Source organism: Bos mutus, chromosome 11 (assembly GCF_027580195.1).
Source record: "Bos mutus isolate GX-2022 chromosome 11, NWIPB_WYAK_1.1, whole genome shotgun sequence".
Lineage (NCBI taxonomy): Eukaryota > Metazoa > Chordata > Mammalia > Artiodactyla > Bovidae > Bos > Bos mutus.
The window spans coordinates 100427649-100446852 of record NC_091627.1 but is presented as its reverse complement, the minus strand read 5'-3'; the positions used below and the strand labels follow the sequence as shown (position 1 = coordinate 100446852).

At 48.8% G+C, this 19204-nt stretch overlaps 1 protein-coding gene across 4 annotated transcripts in view; it reads right to left on the bottom strand.

Moving 5' to 3' along the window:
- TBC1D8 (TBC1 domain family member 8) overlaps window positions 1-19204 on the bottom strand; it is a 141047-nt gene that overhangs the window by 28718 nt on the left and 93125 nt on the right. For all 4 annotated transcript variants that reach the window (XM_070379945.1, XM_070379946.1, XM_070379948.1 and 1 more), the window contains 9 exons: window positions 13502-13709; window positions 9953-10147; window positions 8870-9037; window positions 7440-7590; window positions 5942-6156; window positions 5223-5340; window positions 1945-2230; window positions 921-1050; window positions 679-777 (listed from right to left, as the gene is read on the bottom strand). In XM_070379945.1, coding sequence (XP_070236046.1) covers window positions 679-777; window positions 921-1050; window positions 1945-2230; window positions 5223-5340; window positions 5942-6156; window positions 7440-7590; window positions 8870-9037; window positions 9953-10147; window positions 13502-13709 — 1570 coding nt within the window. The remainder of the gene's footprint in view (window positions 1-678; window positions 778-920; window positions 1051-1944; window positions 2231-5222; window positions 5341-5941; window positions 6157-7439; window positions 7591-8869; window positions 9038-9952; window positions 10148-13501; window positions 13710-19204) is intronic.

The following is a 19204-nucleotide window of genomic DNA, read 5'->3' as shown; positions in this document are numbered from 1 at the left end:
ACATAGATTTTTTTTTTAATTATGTGCACTTAGTCCTGTCTGACTCTCTGTGACCTCACAGACTGTAACCTGCCAGGCTCCTCTGTCCATGGGGATTTCCTGGCAAGAATAAATATTGGAGTGGTGTGCCACTTCCTACGCCAGTAGTAGTGGCCCCTAAAAAAAAAAAAAGACTGCAGGCTCTGGGCACCGGGCAACTTCTATATTGTCCCTTATTTAACCCCACACGATGAGTGTTGTTATCCTCATTTTACAACCAGGGAGACAGAGGCTCACAGTAGCTAACTTCCTCAGAATCTGTCTGACTCTAAAACTAAATCCACGCTGTTTCTTCACTAGCTCACCGCTGTCAAGCTGTCGTTAGTTGCTCAGCTGTAACCGACTCTTTGTGACCCCAGGGACTGTAGCCCCCCAGACTCCTCTGTCCATGGGATTTCCCAGGCAAGAATACTGGAGTGGGTTGCCTTTGCCTTTTCCAGGGCATCTTCCTGACCCAGGTATCGAACCCAGGTCCCCTGCATTGTAAGCAGAATCTTTACCATCTGAACCACTTAGTTGTTAATTTAATGCAAAAAAAACACAAAAGCTGTCACTCTCCTGTCAGGAGGCAGCAGGAGGCCCAGCTCGGGTCAGCGCCCAGCCGCCGGGAGCTGTGGTCCAGAGGCGGCCTCTACTCACCACGTTCTGCTTCGTGGTGTCCTCGTGGCCCTGGAGGACTCGGATCCTGTGCCTGCAGCGCATGTGCTCGATCTGAGCCACAGACTGGTCCCCAAATTTCTGCAGGGGAGAGAGGGAGCACTTGCTCACAGAATCCTCTCTGCATCCAGACAGCAGACAAGCAGCAGCCCCCAACACCTCCCTGGAAGTTCACCTCCCGAGAGACCTGGGGGCAGGGACAGGCGGGGATGGGGCCCAGGTACCTCGTAGGCGTCCCGGATCAGGTCTGCGATGTCGGTCACGGGACACGGCTCCTGGTCGTCAGAGAAGAAGGCGTGGTGGCTGCCAATCGGGGGTCCCGGGCTGTCCTCGTTCTTGACGTGGTCCAGAAACCTGGGCACATGAGACACCGGGAAAGCACAGGATTACCATCCCCTCCCCAACCCGGGCACCTCGCAGCCCCCACCGCCTTCACAGGGCCCCAGACGTGGGCAGCAACTGTCAAACTGGCTCCTCTGTCTCCAGTCACTGTGAAAGGCCAGGCCGCTATAGCTACACTCATTCTAGAGAAAAGGAGAAACGAACACGAAGACGGACATGGTGCCCCTGGAGCCGTAGGAAGTTTTCCTAGGTCTCTGACACTCTGGCTTCCCTGGTGGCTCGGACAGTGAAGAATCTGCCTGCAATGTGACACACCAGGTTTCAATCCCTGGGTCGGGAAGATCCCCTGGAGAAGGGAATGGCAACCTGCTCCAGTATTCTTGCTTGGGAAATCCCATGGACAGAGTCTGGTGGGCTACAGTCCATGGGGTCGCAAAGAGTAGGACATGACTAAGCGACTAACACTTTCACTTTTTTGACTCTCCAGTGATGTAAATACTGTGTTTCCACAGTATTCTGAACAGGAACTTGTCATTTATCAGCCAGCTTGCCCTCAGTTCCACACATCCCCGGGCTAGCGGGCTTTGCCTTCACTGCAACACACCCGTTTCTGTGCACAAAACGTCCACATCCCCCAGGTGGCTTCCTGAGGCCCATGTTTCCCTGCCCACCTGCCCTCCTTCCGTTCAAGGTCACTGGAGGTCCATCTAGACTTAGGACACTTGAACCTGTTCAGAGAAAGACAGCAGTACCCTCACCTTCCTGCCTCTTGGTGGACAGGAGCGAGGGAAGGTGGCTAGGATGACAAGGTCGCTGATGGCTTGGCCACAGGGGACCACAAGGTGGCAGAGTGGAGGGGAGCCCCACAGTGACAGCCCAGTCCAGCCGCCGGGCTCCCTGCCTCACCTGCTGAGGACCATGAAGGCCTGGCTGTCATCCTTGCTGCTGCACAGGCCCTCGGCAGTGGCCTCAAGCACAGCCAGTCCCAGCTGGAAGATGGCCTTGATGCCATCGTAGAAGAAGCAGTCGACCACGTTCACGGCACTCTCCAGGGGCATGATGCTGAGGAAGAGCGTGAGGAACCAGGACAGGGAGATGGACGCCAGGGCCGAGAGGTCGTGCATGTGCTCCGCCAGCTCAGGGAGCTGCTCCTTGATGAGCTCCTCGAAGACGGACTGGTCCACCTGGGCCCCTGGGGAAGGAGCCACGGAGACTGGCTGTGGAGGGAGTCACTCCCTCTCAGATTAGAGCTGCTCTGAGATACACAGAACCATGACACAGGATGGGAGTCCAGGAAAGGACTCACACTTGGTTCACTGACTTCTGATGTTTGGACCAAGGTGATTCAATGGGGGAAGGACAGTATTTTCATCTGGCATTTTCAAAAACAGTGCTCCTATCTACAACAGCTAGGATATGGAAGCAAACTAGATGTCCATCAAAGTATGAATGGATAAAGAAGCTGTGGTACAGGTATACAATGAATATTACTCAGCCATAAAAAGGAACGCATTTGAGTCAGTCCTAATGAGGTGGATGAGCCTAGAGTCTATTATACAGAGTAAGTCAGAAAGAGAAAAACAAATATTGTATATTAATGCATATATATAGAATCTAGAAAGATGGTACTGATGAGCCTATTTACAGGGCAGCAGTGGAGACCCAGACACAGAAAACAGACTTACGGACACAGCGGGGAAGGAGAGGAAGGGACGAAAGGAGAGAGTAGCCTTGAAACATATGCACTACCATATATAAGACAGAGAGCAGGTGGGAATTTGCTACATGACTCAGGGAGCCCAACTGGTGCTCTCTGACACCCTAGAGGGGTAGGATTGGGTGGGAGGCAGGAGGGAGGTTCAGGAGGGAAGGGACATATGTATACCTATGGCTGATTCATGCTGATGTATGGCAGAAACCAACACAATATTGTAAACCAATTACCCTTCAATTATAAATAAAACAGTGCTGAATCAAGTGCCCACCTACGTGGGCGGGGGAGGGGGAAGGGACCCTCTTCCTACCTCAAACCATTCAGAAAAATACCTATGAAATGTGTCATGGACTTAGGTATAAAAGCTAATGCTGAAAAAACATCTAAAAGAAAATACAGGCAAAAGGCTAAAATTTCTTAGGACATAAGAGCATTAACCATAGAAAAATTATGAATTGGATTTCATCAAAATTAAAGACTGGTATTCTTCAAAAGAGACCATTCATAAAATGAAAATGCAAACTTCAAACTCAGAGAAAATATTTGTGGCAACTATATCTGACAAAGGTTTTGTAATCAAAAATAAAGAACTGAAGCAACTCGATAATAAGAAATCAATAAACAAATCTTTAAACAAAAAAAAAGCAAAAGATTTGTACATTTCTAAAGTGACAAATGGCCAATAAGCACAGAAAAATAGGTTCAACATCATTAACAATGATTAGAGAAATGGAAATTAAAATCACCACGATATACCACTCTAACCCACCAGAATGGCTAAAATTAAAAAGACATAAAATTCCAAGTATAAACAGGGATACGGAGCAACTGGAACTTCCATGCGTTGCTGGTATGAGATAATGTGAATACGTTTTGTCCATTTTGGAAAACTGACAGTTTCTTATAAAGTTAAGTATATATCTAACCGTGACCCAGGAATTCTACTCCTGGGTAAATCCTAAGAAAAGTGTCAATATATATTCCAAAAAGACTTATACTCGGATGTTCACTGGGACTTATAAGAAGAAACTGGAAACTCCGATGACTGGGATGAAAGAATCATGGTGTGAACGCACCATGAAATAGCACGCGGCAATGAAAAGCACCTGCTGATGCACCAACAGTATCTTGAGTGAAGGAAGTCAGAACATTCTCTACTATTACATTTATTCCAAGTTCAAGAACAAGCCAAGTAAACCTGTGGTGACAGAAATCAGTACCAGGTGTTGTGTGTGGCAGGGAACTCTGTGGGTTGTAGAAACGTTCCCTGCATTGGGGTGGTGGTCACATTATCATGGAGGGTCTACTGCTCACTGCTGACTACCATCTGTCACATCACCCAGTGAGGGCTTGGACAGCAGGCCCCCAGTGACCTCGAGGTTTGGTTACTCCTTGCTGCTCTGTACAACATTAAGTACCTCCTTTGAAATGAACGGAAGAGGGTAGCAAACCAATTAGCCACCCAAACACAGGAAGGGGGCCAGGGGAGAAGTCAAAGGCCACCTCCTTCCCAGCCAGACCTCCCTCCCTCCCGGTGGTCATCATACTCCCTCAGTTTTTAGATCTCAGTCTTCAAGCCTCTTCTTCCTGCCTTGTCCCTACATCCAGTCCTTTGCCAAATTCCATCTCACACCGGTTCTTCTGTTTCTAATGCCACGGCTGCCACCCTAAGTTTAGGCCATTCCCATCCCTCATTCTGGATTACTATACGTTGTCCCTAAGAGTATCGCCTGGCCAGAGCAATTTCCGTGTCATTTTCTCCACGAGGAGGTAGCTGGATCACAGAGAGGGTGCAAATTCAAATCTCAACCACACGAAGGTCAGCGGCGCACATGCCTGGGCACTGAGGGGTCACACACAGGTTTGCCCAGAGCCCGGGCAGTCACAGATGCCCTTTCTTACAATCAGCCTGGATAAGTGAGGAGCTCTCCTCCTCTGCCCTTGATGTCGGGCCTCAAGGGTCTCCATTGTTGCTCTACTCCCTCATCTACTATCCGCAAGCTCCCTGGGGACCAAGAATGAGCCCTCCTCTCTTTTCAGGCCTCAGCATCAGTAAAAAACCTCTGTGGTTTTCACTTTTGGACTTGCTTTTTGAACCCAGGGATTTTTCTTTCCTTAAGTTCAGCTATCCATATAAAATAATTTTTCTTTATCCAAAAATCTGTAAGAGGGGACTTCCCAGGGATCCAGTGGTTAAGACTGTGCTCCCACTGCAGGAGGCATGGGTTTGATTCCTGGTCAGAGAACTAAGATACCTCATGCCACACAGCACAGCCAAAAAGAAAAAAAAATCTGTAAGAGTTTGTGGCTAAGAAGCAGTTGGGTTACCACATTCCACCCTTTTGCCAAAACTGTGCAGAGAGTTAATTCAGTTAGTTTTGAAGATTCAAGAGTCAGACAGTGCTGGTGCAGAGACTAGCCGAGTCTCTGTATAACCACCCCGAGGGACAGAGGGGAAGGGAGCAGTTACCAATGACTCGGTGGTTGAAGTAGTCAGGCAGCATCCGCTCACACACAGCCACCAGCAGCCAGAAGGCTTCCTCCTCCTTAGCATACAGCAGCAGAACGGAGGTCAGGATGTTCATGGACTGCTCAGGGGATTCACAGGGGAGCGGACAATTACTGAGCAGGTCACGTGTACCACACAGACATTCAACAACACACAAGCCCAAGGCATCCACAGAAGTCCAGACTACACAGATGAGAGATGCAGTATACCCAGCCAATCAAGACTGATCTGGAACGACCACAGTTATCAACGTGGGCCTCACAAGACCTGCTGGGCTGAATCATCAGCCACTGCTTTGTCCCTGGCCCCCAGGGAGTGATGCTGGGCTGGGCTGTGGAGCACGCCTTAGGCTCAGAACCCAACCCCACTAATCTCTGTGTCTATGTTCAGATTTAAAAATAATCCTGATGACTTCTGTACAGTTTAGAGATAGGACCCTCCAGAGCGGCTCCTGCAGTGGAGGCTGGGAGGCCATGAAGGCCGAATGGCCTCCTGAGGACAGGGGCCAGCTCATGCCACACTCTCCTGGGCACTGGGTAACACTCCTCCCACATCATCAGCTTGTCTGACTCCACGAGGCCGATTCCCTCCACAGGACAGTCCTTGGTACAGATGGCTAAGAACACGGCACCCGAGGCCTGGGTGGTTGGTCTGGGACGGCCCTGCAGCGCCCAGCTCACCTGGCAGTACCCGATCTTGGGGTTCCTGTGGGCATAGGCCGTCAGGACTCTCCTCAACGCTGCGATGCCCGTTTCGTTTTGGAAGGCGGGGTGCTCCGGCAAGGAACGGTGCAGGTCCCGCTCTATCTCCTCCGTCACCAGGCAACACTTTCCCATGGACTCCTCCACCAGGTTGCCGTAGTAACCCGGATGCGCGGCAAGGTCCGTGACGGCATCTGGTGATTTACAAGTAACATTTCAATGTTAGGTGGCGGCCTGGATGGGAGGGGAGTCTGGGAGAGAATGGATACGCGTCTGTGTATGGCTGAGTCCCTTTGCTGTTCAACTGAAACTCTCACAACACTGTTAATCGGCTCTTCTCCAATATGGGGCTGATTTCTGGGAGAGAGTCCACACGGGGAGGGGCCAGTCCTGTCGGAGGACCTCAGTGGGGTCTCACTATCTAAGCGACACAAAATAGTTAAGACCACACATGACCAAAAGGAACTTCACTTCTGCTAAAAACAAAAAAGAAAGGAAAAATGAAGTAATATGGCTTTTCTAAGAATAACCTTACAGAGAGAGGGGGAGAAGAGCTCATGCTAAAAATAGCTTTATACTAATATACTTATAATCAGTTGTATTCCTCAGTTATAGATGTATGTATGTGGCCTATCTGCCGTAACGAGAGAAAGCCCATGTGCACCAATGAAGACCCAGTGCAACCAAAAATAAAGCACAAATTAATTTTTAAAAAAGCTATGGAGCACATGTTCTGTGGAGCACACGAGGACGCCCGTAAGGCTCCCAGAATGGTCTCCGAGGAAGGTGGAGCCCTGGCCGCTATCCCCTCAGCACCACGAAAGGAGCAGCAGTCACACCCTGGACCGCAGGGCCCTCCCTTCCTGCTGGTCGGCCCCCGTTCCTTCACCGAGTGGCGCCACACGGCTCACAGAAGATGCCTCTGGAGACCTGGGCCCCAGGCTCAGCCCATCCACCGGCAAGCATCAGATGAGAGATGCCCCAAAGCAGCAGAGGGAGAGTCCCAGATCCAGCAAAGCAGGAGGAAGATGCAGGCAGGCTCTGTGTGCATTCCCCGCAGCAGGGGGACAGGAGGAAGTGTCCCCAGAGGGAGTTATTGTAAAGCAGACAAGTGAACGACTTTTGAAGACGTTTTCAGGTCTCCAGACATCTAGACACTGCATGTCCAGGGGGTTCTGAATAGAATTCTGAGGACGATGAAGAGACTCATAAAATCACGGCTGAAGGGGAGGCAATCCCTCTGCCAGACCTCACGCTGACCAGGGACCCCAGAGCCCAGAGGTTGCTGCAGCCTGGCCCACAGTCCACACAGGAAGGTCCCAAGGTCCCAGCCGGGCATATCACAGGCCGAGAGGACCCGTCTGCATGCACACACACACACACACACACACACACACACACACACACTCCCCACCCCCCCTCTCAGGTCAGGGCCTCCAGAAATAAAAGCTGGGCCTGGAGACCCCGGAACCCTCACCTGAGAAAAGAAGCCAGAGTCTGCCGCGCAGGGACTCGGGGATCCCCATGGCCACCAGCTTCCGGATCTTCTCTGTGCGGAACATGCACACTGTTCTGCCGTACTCCGCAAAGTGGTCGTTCCAGAGGCTCACCTTGATCTGTTCCCTGGACTGGAAGCGGAAACACGCTCGGTGTATGAAGACTCACCGTCCACAGCCTGTCACAGAGGGTGCTCCCTCAGCTGAGAGAGGACCCACCTGCGCCAGGCAATTCGCTGGGCAGACACCTCTGAACGCCCAGCAGCATGCAGGATGTAAAGGTCACTAGCCCGTCAGGAATTCAGAGCCCCGTGGGAGACCTGACATGAATAAAATGCCATTTCCTTGGCAAAGTTGACAGTAAGAATGTGCTCATCTGAACTACTACGGGAACGCAAAGCCGATGGAGGGTGGGGCGGGGTGAGGATGGGGAAGCCTCTCAGGATGTCCACGCCAAACCAGTTTCTGAAACAGGTCAGCTCAGAGGGCAGAGGGGAGCCAGGGGCTCTCATAATTTGCCTGGAACTTCCTGACAGCCAGAGGAAAAATTGCCAACTGGAAAAAAAATGACATCGTTCTCAGTAGCAGAGATGAGAAGGAGACGATGTCTCTAGGCAACTGGAAATCTCTTCAAACTATGAATTTTGAAAATTCTTTAGAATTCCTAGCTGGCAGGAATGTTTCCATGCCTTTTAAACAAGAAGTTTATGTATGCTCTTAATTATCTGTATTCTCCAGTCATGGGAGAGGTGCACACATATAGTCAATATTCTTATTTGTTGAAACAATGAGCATTCAGTGAGCATCTCTGAACAGCACATCAGAAGGCTGCACCCTGAATAAATAAAGCTAACAATCCGTGATACATGAGCCATTAAGCGGCTAAGGGGCAGATACCCTGTTCACAGCCACCCTGGTACTGGCGGTGCCCACACAGCGTGCCTCCTGCCAGGGCACCATCTCATAGCTCGGCTTCTAGTCTATTTACCACTCAAGCACTGCCCACAGAGTCTCCCTGCAGAGGAGAAAACAATCACAAGTGTAACCAAGGTATTTTTAGTTTAGTAAAACTAGAAAACAGCCAGGGGCCAAAAAAGAAGCGCTGTACCAGGAGTCCCGCTGATGCCACTGCATAAAAGGAGCCAGACTTGTTCTGCACCTGGAGACCCCACAAGGAGAGCAGGGATAGATGCTTCCTGAAGGGCAGGTGGAAAGTCACTGCCCCCCAACGTCCCACCACATCCTCCACCCACCCGGAAGCGTGCAGGCCACTGGCATCTCTGCCCTCTTCCACTTTTTGCCAATGAGGTGCCCAGGGTTGCCCAGTAACCTGTGTCAGGCCCACCCCAGGAGGGGCCTGGAAGCCACGCCCCACCACCTCCATGTGTGAGGGTGGAGCCACGTCACTCACCAATCTCGAGTCCGGGCTCTGGCTGCCCGACTGCCTGAAAGCCTCGGGGTGCATCCGTGGGCTCGTTTCTTTCTCCCTTTCCTCGCTATTTTGCGAAGACACCATCTCAAGACCCCCAAACCTGTGGCTGCCACTGCACAAGCTTGTTGAATGAAACACGGGTGAGGTCTGCATGGGAAGGAAAAGAAAGAATGACAAAAAGAGAAAGTCCCTGCTTTAGTTACGGGGCAGTCTTTGTCTTTGGATGTGTGAGTATAATAAACATGCCTATCTGCCTGGGACTTACGAGAAAGGCAGTCTAACACTAGACCCAACGGAGCTGATCCTCAGGAAGGAGCGTGGTCCACGGGGCTTTCCCAGCACCGCTGCTCCCTGGCTCACAGAACATGGCCCCGCGCGGGGCCAGGAAGGAAACATCGCACCTTCAGCATCTAGACCTGAGGATGCGCGTCTGGAGAGAGCGGCTCTAGGGAACTGAGAGACTTCCTCTCCTTTCCTCCTGTCACTACTCAGATGAAAAGAGGTCCAAAAACAAGGAGGACGGATGTGAAAGAATCAGGGACTAGGTGCAGCAGATCTGGATCTCCCGTGGCAGCTGTCCAGTCTTAAAGACAGTGAATCATCTCTTTGCGCAACTTACACCTGCCCCCAAATACTATAACATCATCCCCTCCAACCTCAGGGGGATGAGGGCACTGACCTCTCTAATAAAGAGGGTGTCCACTCACCTGTGTGTTGATTCCCCACCAAACCCTCCAACCACTGAGAAGATGGCCTGTTGATCCCTGACACCTGAGTGTACCCCATCAACCCCTCTAACCTGTGAGCCCCATTAGCCCCTCCAACCTGTAAGTGAGTCCCCTTCAACCCCCTCTAACCCTGCCATACCCACTCAGGACACCCAGTGCATTAAAGATGGTATCAGATTGTCTGCTACCCAGGTCGAGCATCACTGACGTTTTTCTGGTACCCAAGTAGGTCATTGTTACATGCACTCCCCTTTGAAGACATCTGCCCTAGAGGTGCTGGGGGAAAAAAAGGGATTTTCCATTTACAGACTCCTGCTGTCTCCAGAGATCATACCAGCTCCTCATCCAGGGTGGTGTCATAGTGCACAGGGTGGTCGGCATGCACCAGCTTCAGTCTCGCCAGCAGACCCTCCACCAGGCTGTCACGATCTCTGAGCTCAATGAACTGGAAGGCCATCTTGCTCCGGATGCTGACGATGATGGGGTTTGGCAGCAGACTCGTGTCCTCCATTTTCTCGATGCTCACAACCTGTTGCAGACAGTCACAAGCACAGAGGCACAGCAAGAGAGAAGAGGGGCAGGAGTTCAATTGCAGATTCAGTAAACAGAGAGAGAAGGACAAACCCAATAACTGCAATAAGGAACCAGTACAAAGTTAGAGAGTATGGGATGTGGTGTATTTACAACAGCCCAAAGTGGGAGTAAGTCAAGTGCCCCTGGCTGGATTAACGGATGAGAACAAAACCAAAACATGGGTCTACACACAGTGGGACATTATTCAGTCTTAAAAGGGATGGATATTCTTTTTTTTTTTTTTTTTGCCAAACCATGTTGCATACAAGATCTTAGTTCCCTGACCAGGGCTTGAACCTGTGTCCCCTGCATTGACAAGCAGATTCTTAACCACTGGACCCAGGAAGTCCCAGAAAGGATGGATATTCTGACAGGTGCTGCAATATGGATTCACCTTGAGGACGTTCTGCTAAGTGATACAGCCAGTCACAAAATGACAAATTTTGTAGGATTTCACTGATACAAGAGACCTACAGGGGTCAGGGCTTCCCAGGTACCTCAGTGGTAATGAATCCACCTGTCAATGCAGGAGACATAAGAGATGCAGATATGATCCCTAGGTCAGGAAGATTCCCTGGAGGAGGAAATGGCAACCTATTCCAGTATTCTTGGCTAGAGAATTCCATGGTCACAGGAACCTGGTGGGCTGTAGTCCATAGGGTCACAAAGAGTTGGACATGACTGAGCACAGAAGAGTCAGGATTCATAGAGGCAGAAAGGACGGTGGTGGATGCCTAGGGCTGAAGGAGGGGGATTTGGGGTGCTATTGTTTAATGGGGACAGGGTGTCAGTTTGGAAAGATGAAAAAATTCTGGTGATGGTTGCACAAAACGTGAATGTACTTAATACCACTGAACCACAACACTTAAAAATAGTTAAAATGGTATGTATGTATATGTTCAGTTCAGTTGCTCAGTCATGTCCGACTCTTTGTGACCCCATGGACTGCAGCATGCCAGGCCTCCCTGCCTATCACCAACTCCCAGAGATTATTCAAACTCATGTCCATTGAGTCGGTGATGCCATTCAACCATCTCATCCTCTGTCATCCCCTTCTCCTCCTGCCCCCAATCCCTCCCAGCATCAGGTCTTTTCCAATGAGTCAACTCTTTGCATCAGGTGGCCAAAGTATTGGAGTTTCAGCTTCAGCATCAGTCCTTCCAATGAATATTCAGGACTGATTTCCTTTAGGATGGACTGGTTGGATCTCCTTGCAGTCCAAGGGACTCTAAAGAGTCTTCTCCAACACCACAGCTCAAAAGCATCAACTCTTCAGTGCTCAGCTTTCTTTATAGTCCAGCTCTCACATCCATACATAACCACTGGAAAAACCATAGCCCTGACTAGATGGACCTTTGTTGGCAAAGTAATGTCTCTGCTTTTTAATATGCTGTCTAGGTTGGTCATAACTTTTCTTCCAAGGAGCAAGCGTCTTCTAATTTCATGGCTGCAGTCACCATCTGCAGTGATTTGGGAGCCCCAAAAAATAAAGTCAGCCACTGTTTCCCCATCTATTTCCCATGAAGTGATGGGACCAGATGCCATGATCTTAGTTTTCTGAACTTTGAGCTTTAAGCCAACTTTTTCACTCTCCTCTTTCACCTTCATCCAGAGGCTCTTTAGTTCCTCTTCACTTTCTGCCATAAGGGTGGTGTCATCTGCATATCTGAGGTTATTGATAACTCTCCCGGCAATCTTGATTCCAGCTTGTGCTTCATCCAGCCCAGCGTTTCTCATGATGTACTCTGCATATAAATTAAACAAACAGGGTGACAATAAACAGCCTTGACGTACTCCTTTCCCAATCTGGAGCCAGTCCATCGTTTCTTATCCAGTTCTAACTGTTGCTTCCGGACCTGCATACAGATTTCTCGAGAGGCAGGTCAGGTGGTCTGGTGTCCCCGTCTCTTTAGGAATGGGAATATTCTTCCACATTTGTGGTGAGCCACACAGTCAAAGGCTTCGGCACAGTCAATAAAGCAGAAATAGATGTTTTTCTGGAACTCTCTTGCTTTTTTGATGATCCAGCGGATGCTGGCCATTTGATCTCTGGTTCCTCTGCCTTTTCTAAGAACCAGCTTGAACATCTGGAAGTTCACGGTTCACACACTGTTGAAGCCTGGCTTAGAGAATTTTGAGCATTACTTTACTAGTGTGAGATGAGTGCAATTGTGCAGTAGTTTGAGCATTCTTTGGCATTGCTTTTCTTTGGGATTGGGATGAAAACTGATCTTTTCCAGTCCTGTGGCCACTGCTGCGTTTTCCAAATTTGCTGGCATACTGAGTGCAGCACTTTCACAGCATCATCTTTTAGGATTTGAAATAGCTCAAGTGGAATTCCATCACCTCCACTAGCTTTGTTCATAGTGATGCTTCCTAAGGCCCACTTAACTTCACATTATATGTATATAATTTTAAAAAATAACTATATAAGGAATTCTTGCTCTGCTCTAAGGGCATTTGTAAAATGAAGTCATCTGCTGCAGAAAAATGGGAACCAATCACATGAATGAAAAAATTGAGTTTTTCTGAATACTGCTTAGTCTGTACATTATAACAGCAAGAGTTTGGAAGTCTTGACATTTGGCAGAGCTGTGGGTCCTGTCACTACAGACAGGCCCCAAAACCACAGGACTGAGCTCAACAGATCTCAAAGCAGACTCCACTTCCAAGAAGAGAACTCTGGAATTTTATAGCTGGAAAGTGACAGTTTTAGTTGCTCAGTCGTGTTAGACTTTGCAACTCCACCGACTGTAGCTCATCAGGCTCCTCTGTCCATGGGATTCTTCAAGCAAGAATACTGGAGTAGGTAGCCATTCCCTTCTCCAGGGACGGTTCTGACTCAGGGATTGAACCCGTGTTTCTTGCACTGCAGGAGGATTCTTCATTTTTCTAAATTTTTACATAAAATTCTAGAAAGATATACAAATGAAGCAACTTGACATTTCTTTTCAAAAGGTCATTTTTTAATAGGTCACTTTTTTCTCTTCCCTCCTGGTGGGTGAAAGGGAGGACTCCTTCCTAAGGGCTTTTGGAAAAGCTTTCATTGCTAGGCATGAACATTTTATAAGAGCTTTATCAATAATGTGGAGGCTAGGGTGCCTGTTCTCACCATTCACACCTATGCAAATTTCAGGTTGCCAGGCAACAACAGAAAAAAGCAGGGGCCCCTGGTCAACTCAGGCCAAGCATCCCTCTAGACTCACCCATCCTCAGAGGCAGAGCCTTGCCCTGTGAGCATCCATCCCCTCTGTCTCCCAGCAACCATGGCCCCCCCGCCCCCCACCCCCTGGGAGGACAACAGGTCTACCTCTCTGAGCGGCAGGATGACTTTGCAGCAGCCGGCTTCCTTGCTGGCAAAGCAGATGTAACTGTCGGAGGTGAACATCTGCCCGGCGGTGTGACAGCGGCTGAATGGGGTCCAGAGGGAACAGTCCAGGACGGTGTGCAGCTTCTCCCGCCTTGGCAGCCTGAAGAAGGCCCGGAAGAACTCATTCTGTGCCCTAGCTTCCAGGTCCCTGGCAAAGGAGAGGGAAGGGAGAGAGGCAGACATGGTGACTGAACTCACTGCTAAGTCGCTTCAGTCGTGTCCAACTCTGTTCGACCCCATAGACGGCAGCCCACAAGACTTCCCCGACCCTGGATTCTCCAGGCAAGAAGAACACTGCAGTGGGTTGCCATTTCCTTCTCCAATTCATGAAAGTGAAAAGTGAAAGTGAAGTCACTCAGTCGTGCCTGACTCTTAGCGACCTCATGGACTGCAGCCTACCAGGCTCCTCTGTCCATGGTAGATTAGAAATAAAAACACTTTTAAACCCCTGGCACAACCTGGTATAAAAGGGGATGCAGAAAGGTGCTAGGCCCCCAGTTCCTGCCCCTCTCCAGCCCCCTCCCTACCCCATGGCCAGCCTTTGGAGTGAGAAGCAAAGGCTGAACAAGTCACCTCTGCGAACACAGACCAGGGCAAGTCTGCCTTCCTGGTTTGAGTAACACCATGAATTATCACAAAGCAAATGTGTAAGAATCTAGTATGGACTCTCCTACTCTGTTGGTGGAAATGTAAATTGTTGCAGCCGCTATGGAGAACAGAGTGGAGGTTCCTTAAAAATATGCTGATGTTTGATAGAAACCAATACAATACTGTAAAGCAATTATCCTTCAATTAAAAATAACTAAATTTTTTAAAAAACTAAAAATAGAGCTACCATATGACCCTGAAATCCCACTTCTGGGCATATAGCGGGAGGAAATGGTAACTCAAAAAGATACACATACCCATGTTCATTGCAGCACTGTTTATAAGAGCCAGGACGTGGAAGCAACCTGAATGTCCATCCACAGTTGAACGGATAAAGAAGATGTGGTATATATAATATATACAGCAGAATATTACTCATACGTTTAAAAAAAGAATGAAATAATGCCATGTGCAGCAACAGGGATGGACATACAGAGATTATCATATTAAATGAAGTAAGACAGAGAAAGACAAATACCATATCACTGATTTGTGGGATGTAAAAAATTATACAAATGAATTATTTACAAAACAGACTCACAGGCTTAGAAAACACACTTATGGTTACCAAAGGGGAGAGGCAGGGTAGGGGTAAATTAGAAGTTCAGGATTAACACACACACACACTGCTATATGTAAAACAGGTAATCACAGGACCGACTGTATAGCACAAGGAACTCTTCTCAACACTCTGATAATCTACATGGAAGAAGAATCTTAAAAAGAATGGATATACGTATATGGGTAACTGAATCACTCTGCTGTGAGTCTCAGTGAACTCCGGGAGTCGGTGATGGACAGGGAGGCCTGGCGTGCTGTGATTCATGGGGTCGCAAAGAGTCGGACACGACTGAGCGACTGATCTGATCTGATACCTAAAACTAACTCAGCATTGTAAACCAACTATTGTGCTTGTGCTAACCACTTCGGTTGTGTCCGACTCTCTGTGACCCCATGGACTGCAGCCCACCAGGCACCTCTGTCCATGGGATTCTCCAGGCAAGACGACTGGAGTGGGTTACTATGCCTTCCTCCAGGGGATCTTCCTGACCCAGGGATCAAACCCATGTCTCTTGTCTCCTGAACTGGGCAGGCTTGTTCTTTACCGCTGAGCCACCAGGGAAGTATCTAATATAAAATCAAAATTAAAAAAAAAAAAAAGATCTAGAGAGAGAACCGTAAAGTGCCAGTGAAAAGCAGAAGCTGGCTGCCCAAGGAGCCTGCACACAGTTACTGGCTTCAGGGGCCCCAAGGCTCTCTCCTGAGATGAATTGTGTGAGGTCCCCCTAAAACAGTGGGCTATCCTCATCTCACCCCATCCTTTACATCTTCAGAATTGATATTTCCTGGTTGAAGTGTCAGGGCCAATCAATCTGTTCCTCATTCCCGCCCTCTGGGAAGCCCCCTCCCAGGCCTTGCCCCGCTGGCCCCCAGGATCCCGCACCTGCATCAGGAGGGTCAGGCTTTCCTCTGGAGAGTCCTGTCAGCCCCATCCCCTCCTCCCTGCTCCCCTAGGATGTCCGGGCTCCCTCTGCTCTGTGCCTCAAAGTCCCAGGGGAGCACCCGAGCAGCAATCATGACTAACTCGTAATCCAACCCTAAGGACACCTTTCAAAGCCAGTATCTGGGAACGGAAGTAAAGCTACATCAACAAAAGGGGGAGGAGCATTCCAGCCCCACACTGTGCCCTGAGCAAGAAGAGCCTGTTTTCCTCAAGTTCAACCTGGGCTGTCCTGGCAGGATGTCAAGTTGACTGAGTCATTACCTGTTTATGTCCACAGGCTGACGTCTCCAGGACAGAGAGCTGCAAGTGAGGACCTGCCAGGAGCTGGCGTGCACGACATGCCTTTCACTTTTGGAGGAAGTCGCTCAAGTGCAGTGACCGGCAAAATACGCCATGTACCAAGACCCTGACATTCACCTTGGGGCCCCAGACACCCGAGGGCCAGGCAAACCCACCACTGGCCATCGCTGGGGTCCTCTGCGCCCTTTCTCTCCTCTCCTTTCTACAAGCTTCCAGACTTGGGGGTGGGGCCGACAGTCTGGTAGAATTCACCTGCTTCTGGAAGATTCTCAACACAGATGAGTTTTGTTCCAAAATAGATGACGTTTCCCAAAGGGTCCTAAGTGCCACAGGTCTTCCATTTTCCTTTCCTTTGCTCATTTCTACCCCAAATTAAAAATGCCGCCCCTGGAAGTACAGTCACACACCAGGAACTGTGTGAAGAATCACCTGCGACCCCAAGCCCGTGGACAGACCAGAGCACTTCAGCTATGAGCTGGCCTCCCCTGGCTGTGTGCAAACGTGGTGAAAGACGCCAAGGCTCTCCTTGGTGGTTCCCATGAGTGCTTTTCTTTCCGTTCACATTTACTGATTTGGCTGCACCAGGTCTTGGCTGCAGCATGCAGGATCTTCAATCTTCACTGCAGCAGGCAGGATCTTTGGCTGAGGCATGGGACTCTTAGTTGCGGTATGTGGGGTCTAGTTCCCTGATCAGGGATTGAACCCAGGCCCCCGGCATGGGCAGCACAGTCTTAGCCACTGGACCACCAGGGAAACCCTCCATGAGCTCTTGAGCAATGCATACAACAGGGATTGGCTTTCTTCATTTTTAACAGATCTTTGTAAGCTGGACTAAAAACACTCAGGTATCAAATTATATAGAGACAACTAAAGAAATACAGGAGAGAGACGATACAGGAGAGAGACGACCCTCTGTACTGGGTTGTCTTCTGGGCCCTGAGACGGAGCAGACACAGTGATGGGAAGCCTGGGGCCAGAAGTACACAGAGGAGCTAGGGGCTGGGAGTCAGAAGACCAAAGGGTCCCCTTTCATAAGAGGGGTGAGCAGCATCCAGCCTCCACAAAGGACCCTCAGATTATCAGAAATGACACAACACCAAGTGAAATTCAGTGGGACTTTACCCGAAACTCCACTTTTGTTTTCAAAAGCGATCAATTTACAACATACACATGGCAGGAAGGGTCTTTGAATCCTTTCTGAACACATGGAAACTCTGAGACACTGCTGCCATTCAGACACCACTAATTAAAAAGACACACACTCCCCTAAATGCCCTCAATGTTCAAAGAAGACAGCAGACACTGCAGCCGGCCGGCTCCTCTGTCCATGAGTTCTCCAGGCAGGATACTGGAGCGGATAGCCATTCCCTTCTCCAGCGGATCTTCCTGACCCAGGGATCAAACCTGCGTCTCCTGCGTTGGCAGGCAGAATCTTTACCACTGAGGCATCAGGGAAACCCTTAAGGAATAATAGCAGTGTTAAAAATAGATGAATGTTTTTAAGAAACTTTTAATGAGGAGTGGCTCCTAAAACAATTAAACTAGAATTACAATATGATCCAATAATTCTACTGGTGGGCGCGTGTCCAAAAGAACTGAATGCAGAGTCTTAAAGAGGTATTTGCACACCCATATTCACAGCAACGTTATTCAGAACAGCCAAAGGGAGAAGGAACTCAGTATCCACTTAGTAAGCAAAACGCAGTATATACGTACAATGGAGTGTTGTTATTCAGTCTTAAAAAGGAAGGAGCTTCTGACAATCTACAGGGTGGATGAACCTTGAGGACATTAGGCAAAGTAAAGTAAAACAGTCTCTCACACACACACACCACAAACAAATTCTTCAGGATTTCACTAGAGGAGGCAGATCAGAGAGACAGAAAGTAGAAGGGTGGGTGCCAGGGACTTGGGGATGGGTGGGGAGTCAGTGTTTAACGTGGACAGAGTTCGATTTTGAAAGATGAGTTCTCTAAAGATGAATGGTGGTGATAATTACACAGCAACATGAATGTACTTACTAATAATACCACGAACCATAGGCTTAAAAATGATTAAGATGATCACTAATGATTAGGAAAATGCAAGTCAAAACCACAACGTGGTATCAGCGGGCACAGGTCATAAGAGTTGTCATCAAAAAGAACACAAATAATAATAAATGTTGGTGAGGATGCGAAGAAAAAAAAAAAGGGAAACCTTTACACTGTTGGTGGGAATGGAGATTGGTGCAGACACTATGGGGAAGAGTATGGCAGTTCCTCAGAAAACTAAAACACCACATGACCGAGTAAGTCCACTAAGATGACGGCATCTGGTCCCAGCACTTCATGGCAAAGAGATGCGGAGAAAATAGAAAAGTGACAGCCTTTATTTTCTTGGGCCCCAAAATCATTGTGGATGATGACTACAGCCAAGAAATTAAGGTATTTGCTTCTTGGAAGAAAAGTTGTGACAAACCTAGACAGCATATTAAAAAGCAAATATCACTTTGCTTGCAAAGGTCTGTACAGTCAAAGCGATGGTTTTTCCAGTACTCACGTACGGATGTAAGAGTTGGACCATAAAGAAGGCTGAGCGTCCAAGAGCTGATGCTTTCAAATTGTGGTGCCGGAGAAGACCCTTGAGAGTCCCTTGGACAGCAAGGAGATCAAACCGATCAATCCTAAAGGAAATGAACCTTGAATATTCATTGGAGGGATTGAAGCTGAAGCTGAAGCTCCAGTGCTTTAGCCACTTGTTGTGAAGAGCCGACTCACTGGAAAAGACCCTGATGCTAGGAAAGATTGAGGGCATGAAGAAAAGGGGATGACAGAGGATGACATGGTTGGATGGCATCACCAACTCAATGGACATGAGTTTGAGCAAACTCTGGGAGATAGTAAGGGACAGGGAAGCCTGGCATGGGGTCACAAAGAGTCGGAAATGACCTAGAGACTGAACAACAATTCCACTCCTGGATATGTATCCCCCCAAAAATAGAAGCAGTAATTTGAAAAGATACATGCTCTCCAATGTTCAGAGCAGTGCTATTTACAATTTCCAAGACATGGAAACAGCCTAGGTGTCCACCAGCAGATGAGCAGATAAAGATGTGGTGTGTACACAATGGAATATTACTCAGCCATCTAAAAAGAGTGAAATTTTCCCATTTAGCAACACAGATGGGATGGACTTGGAGGGCTAAGTGA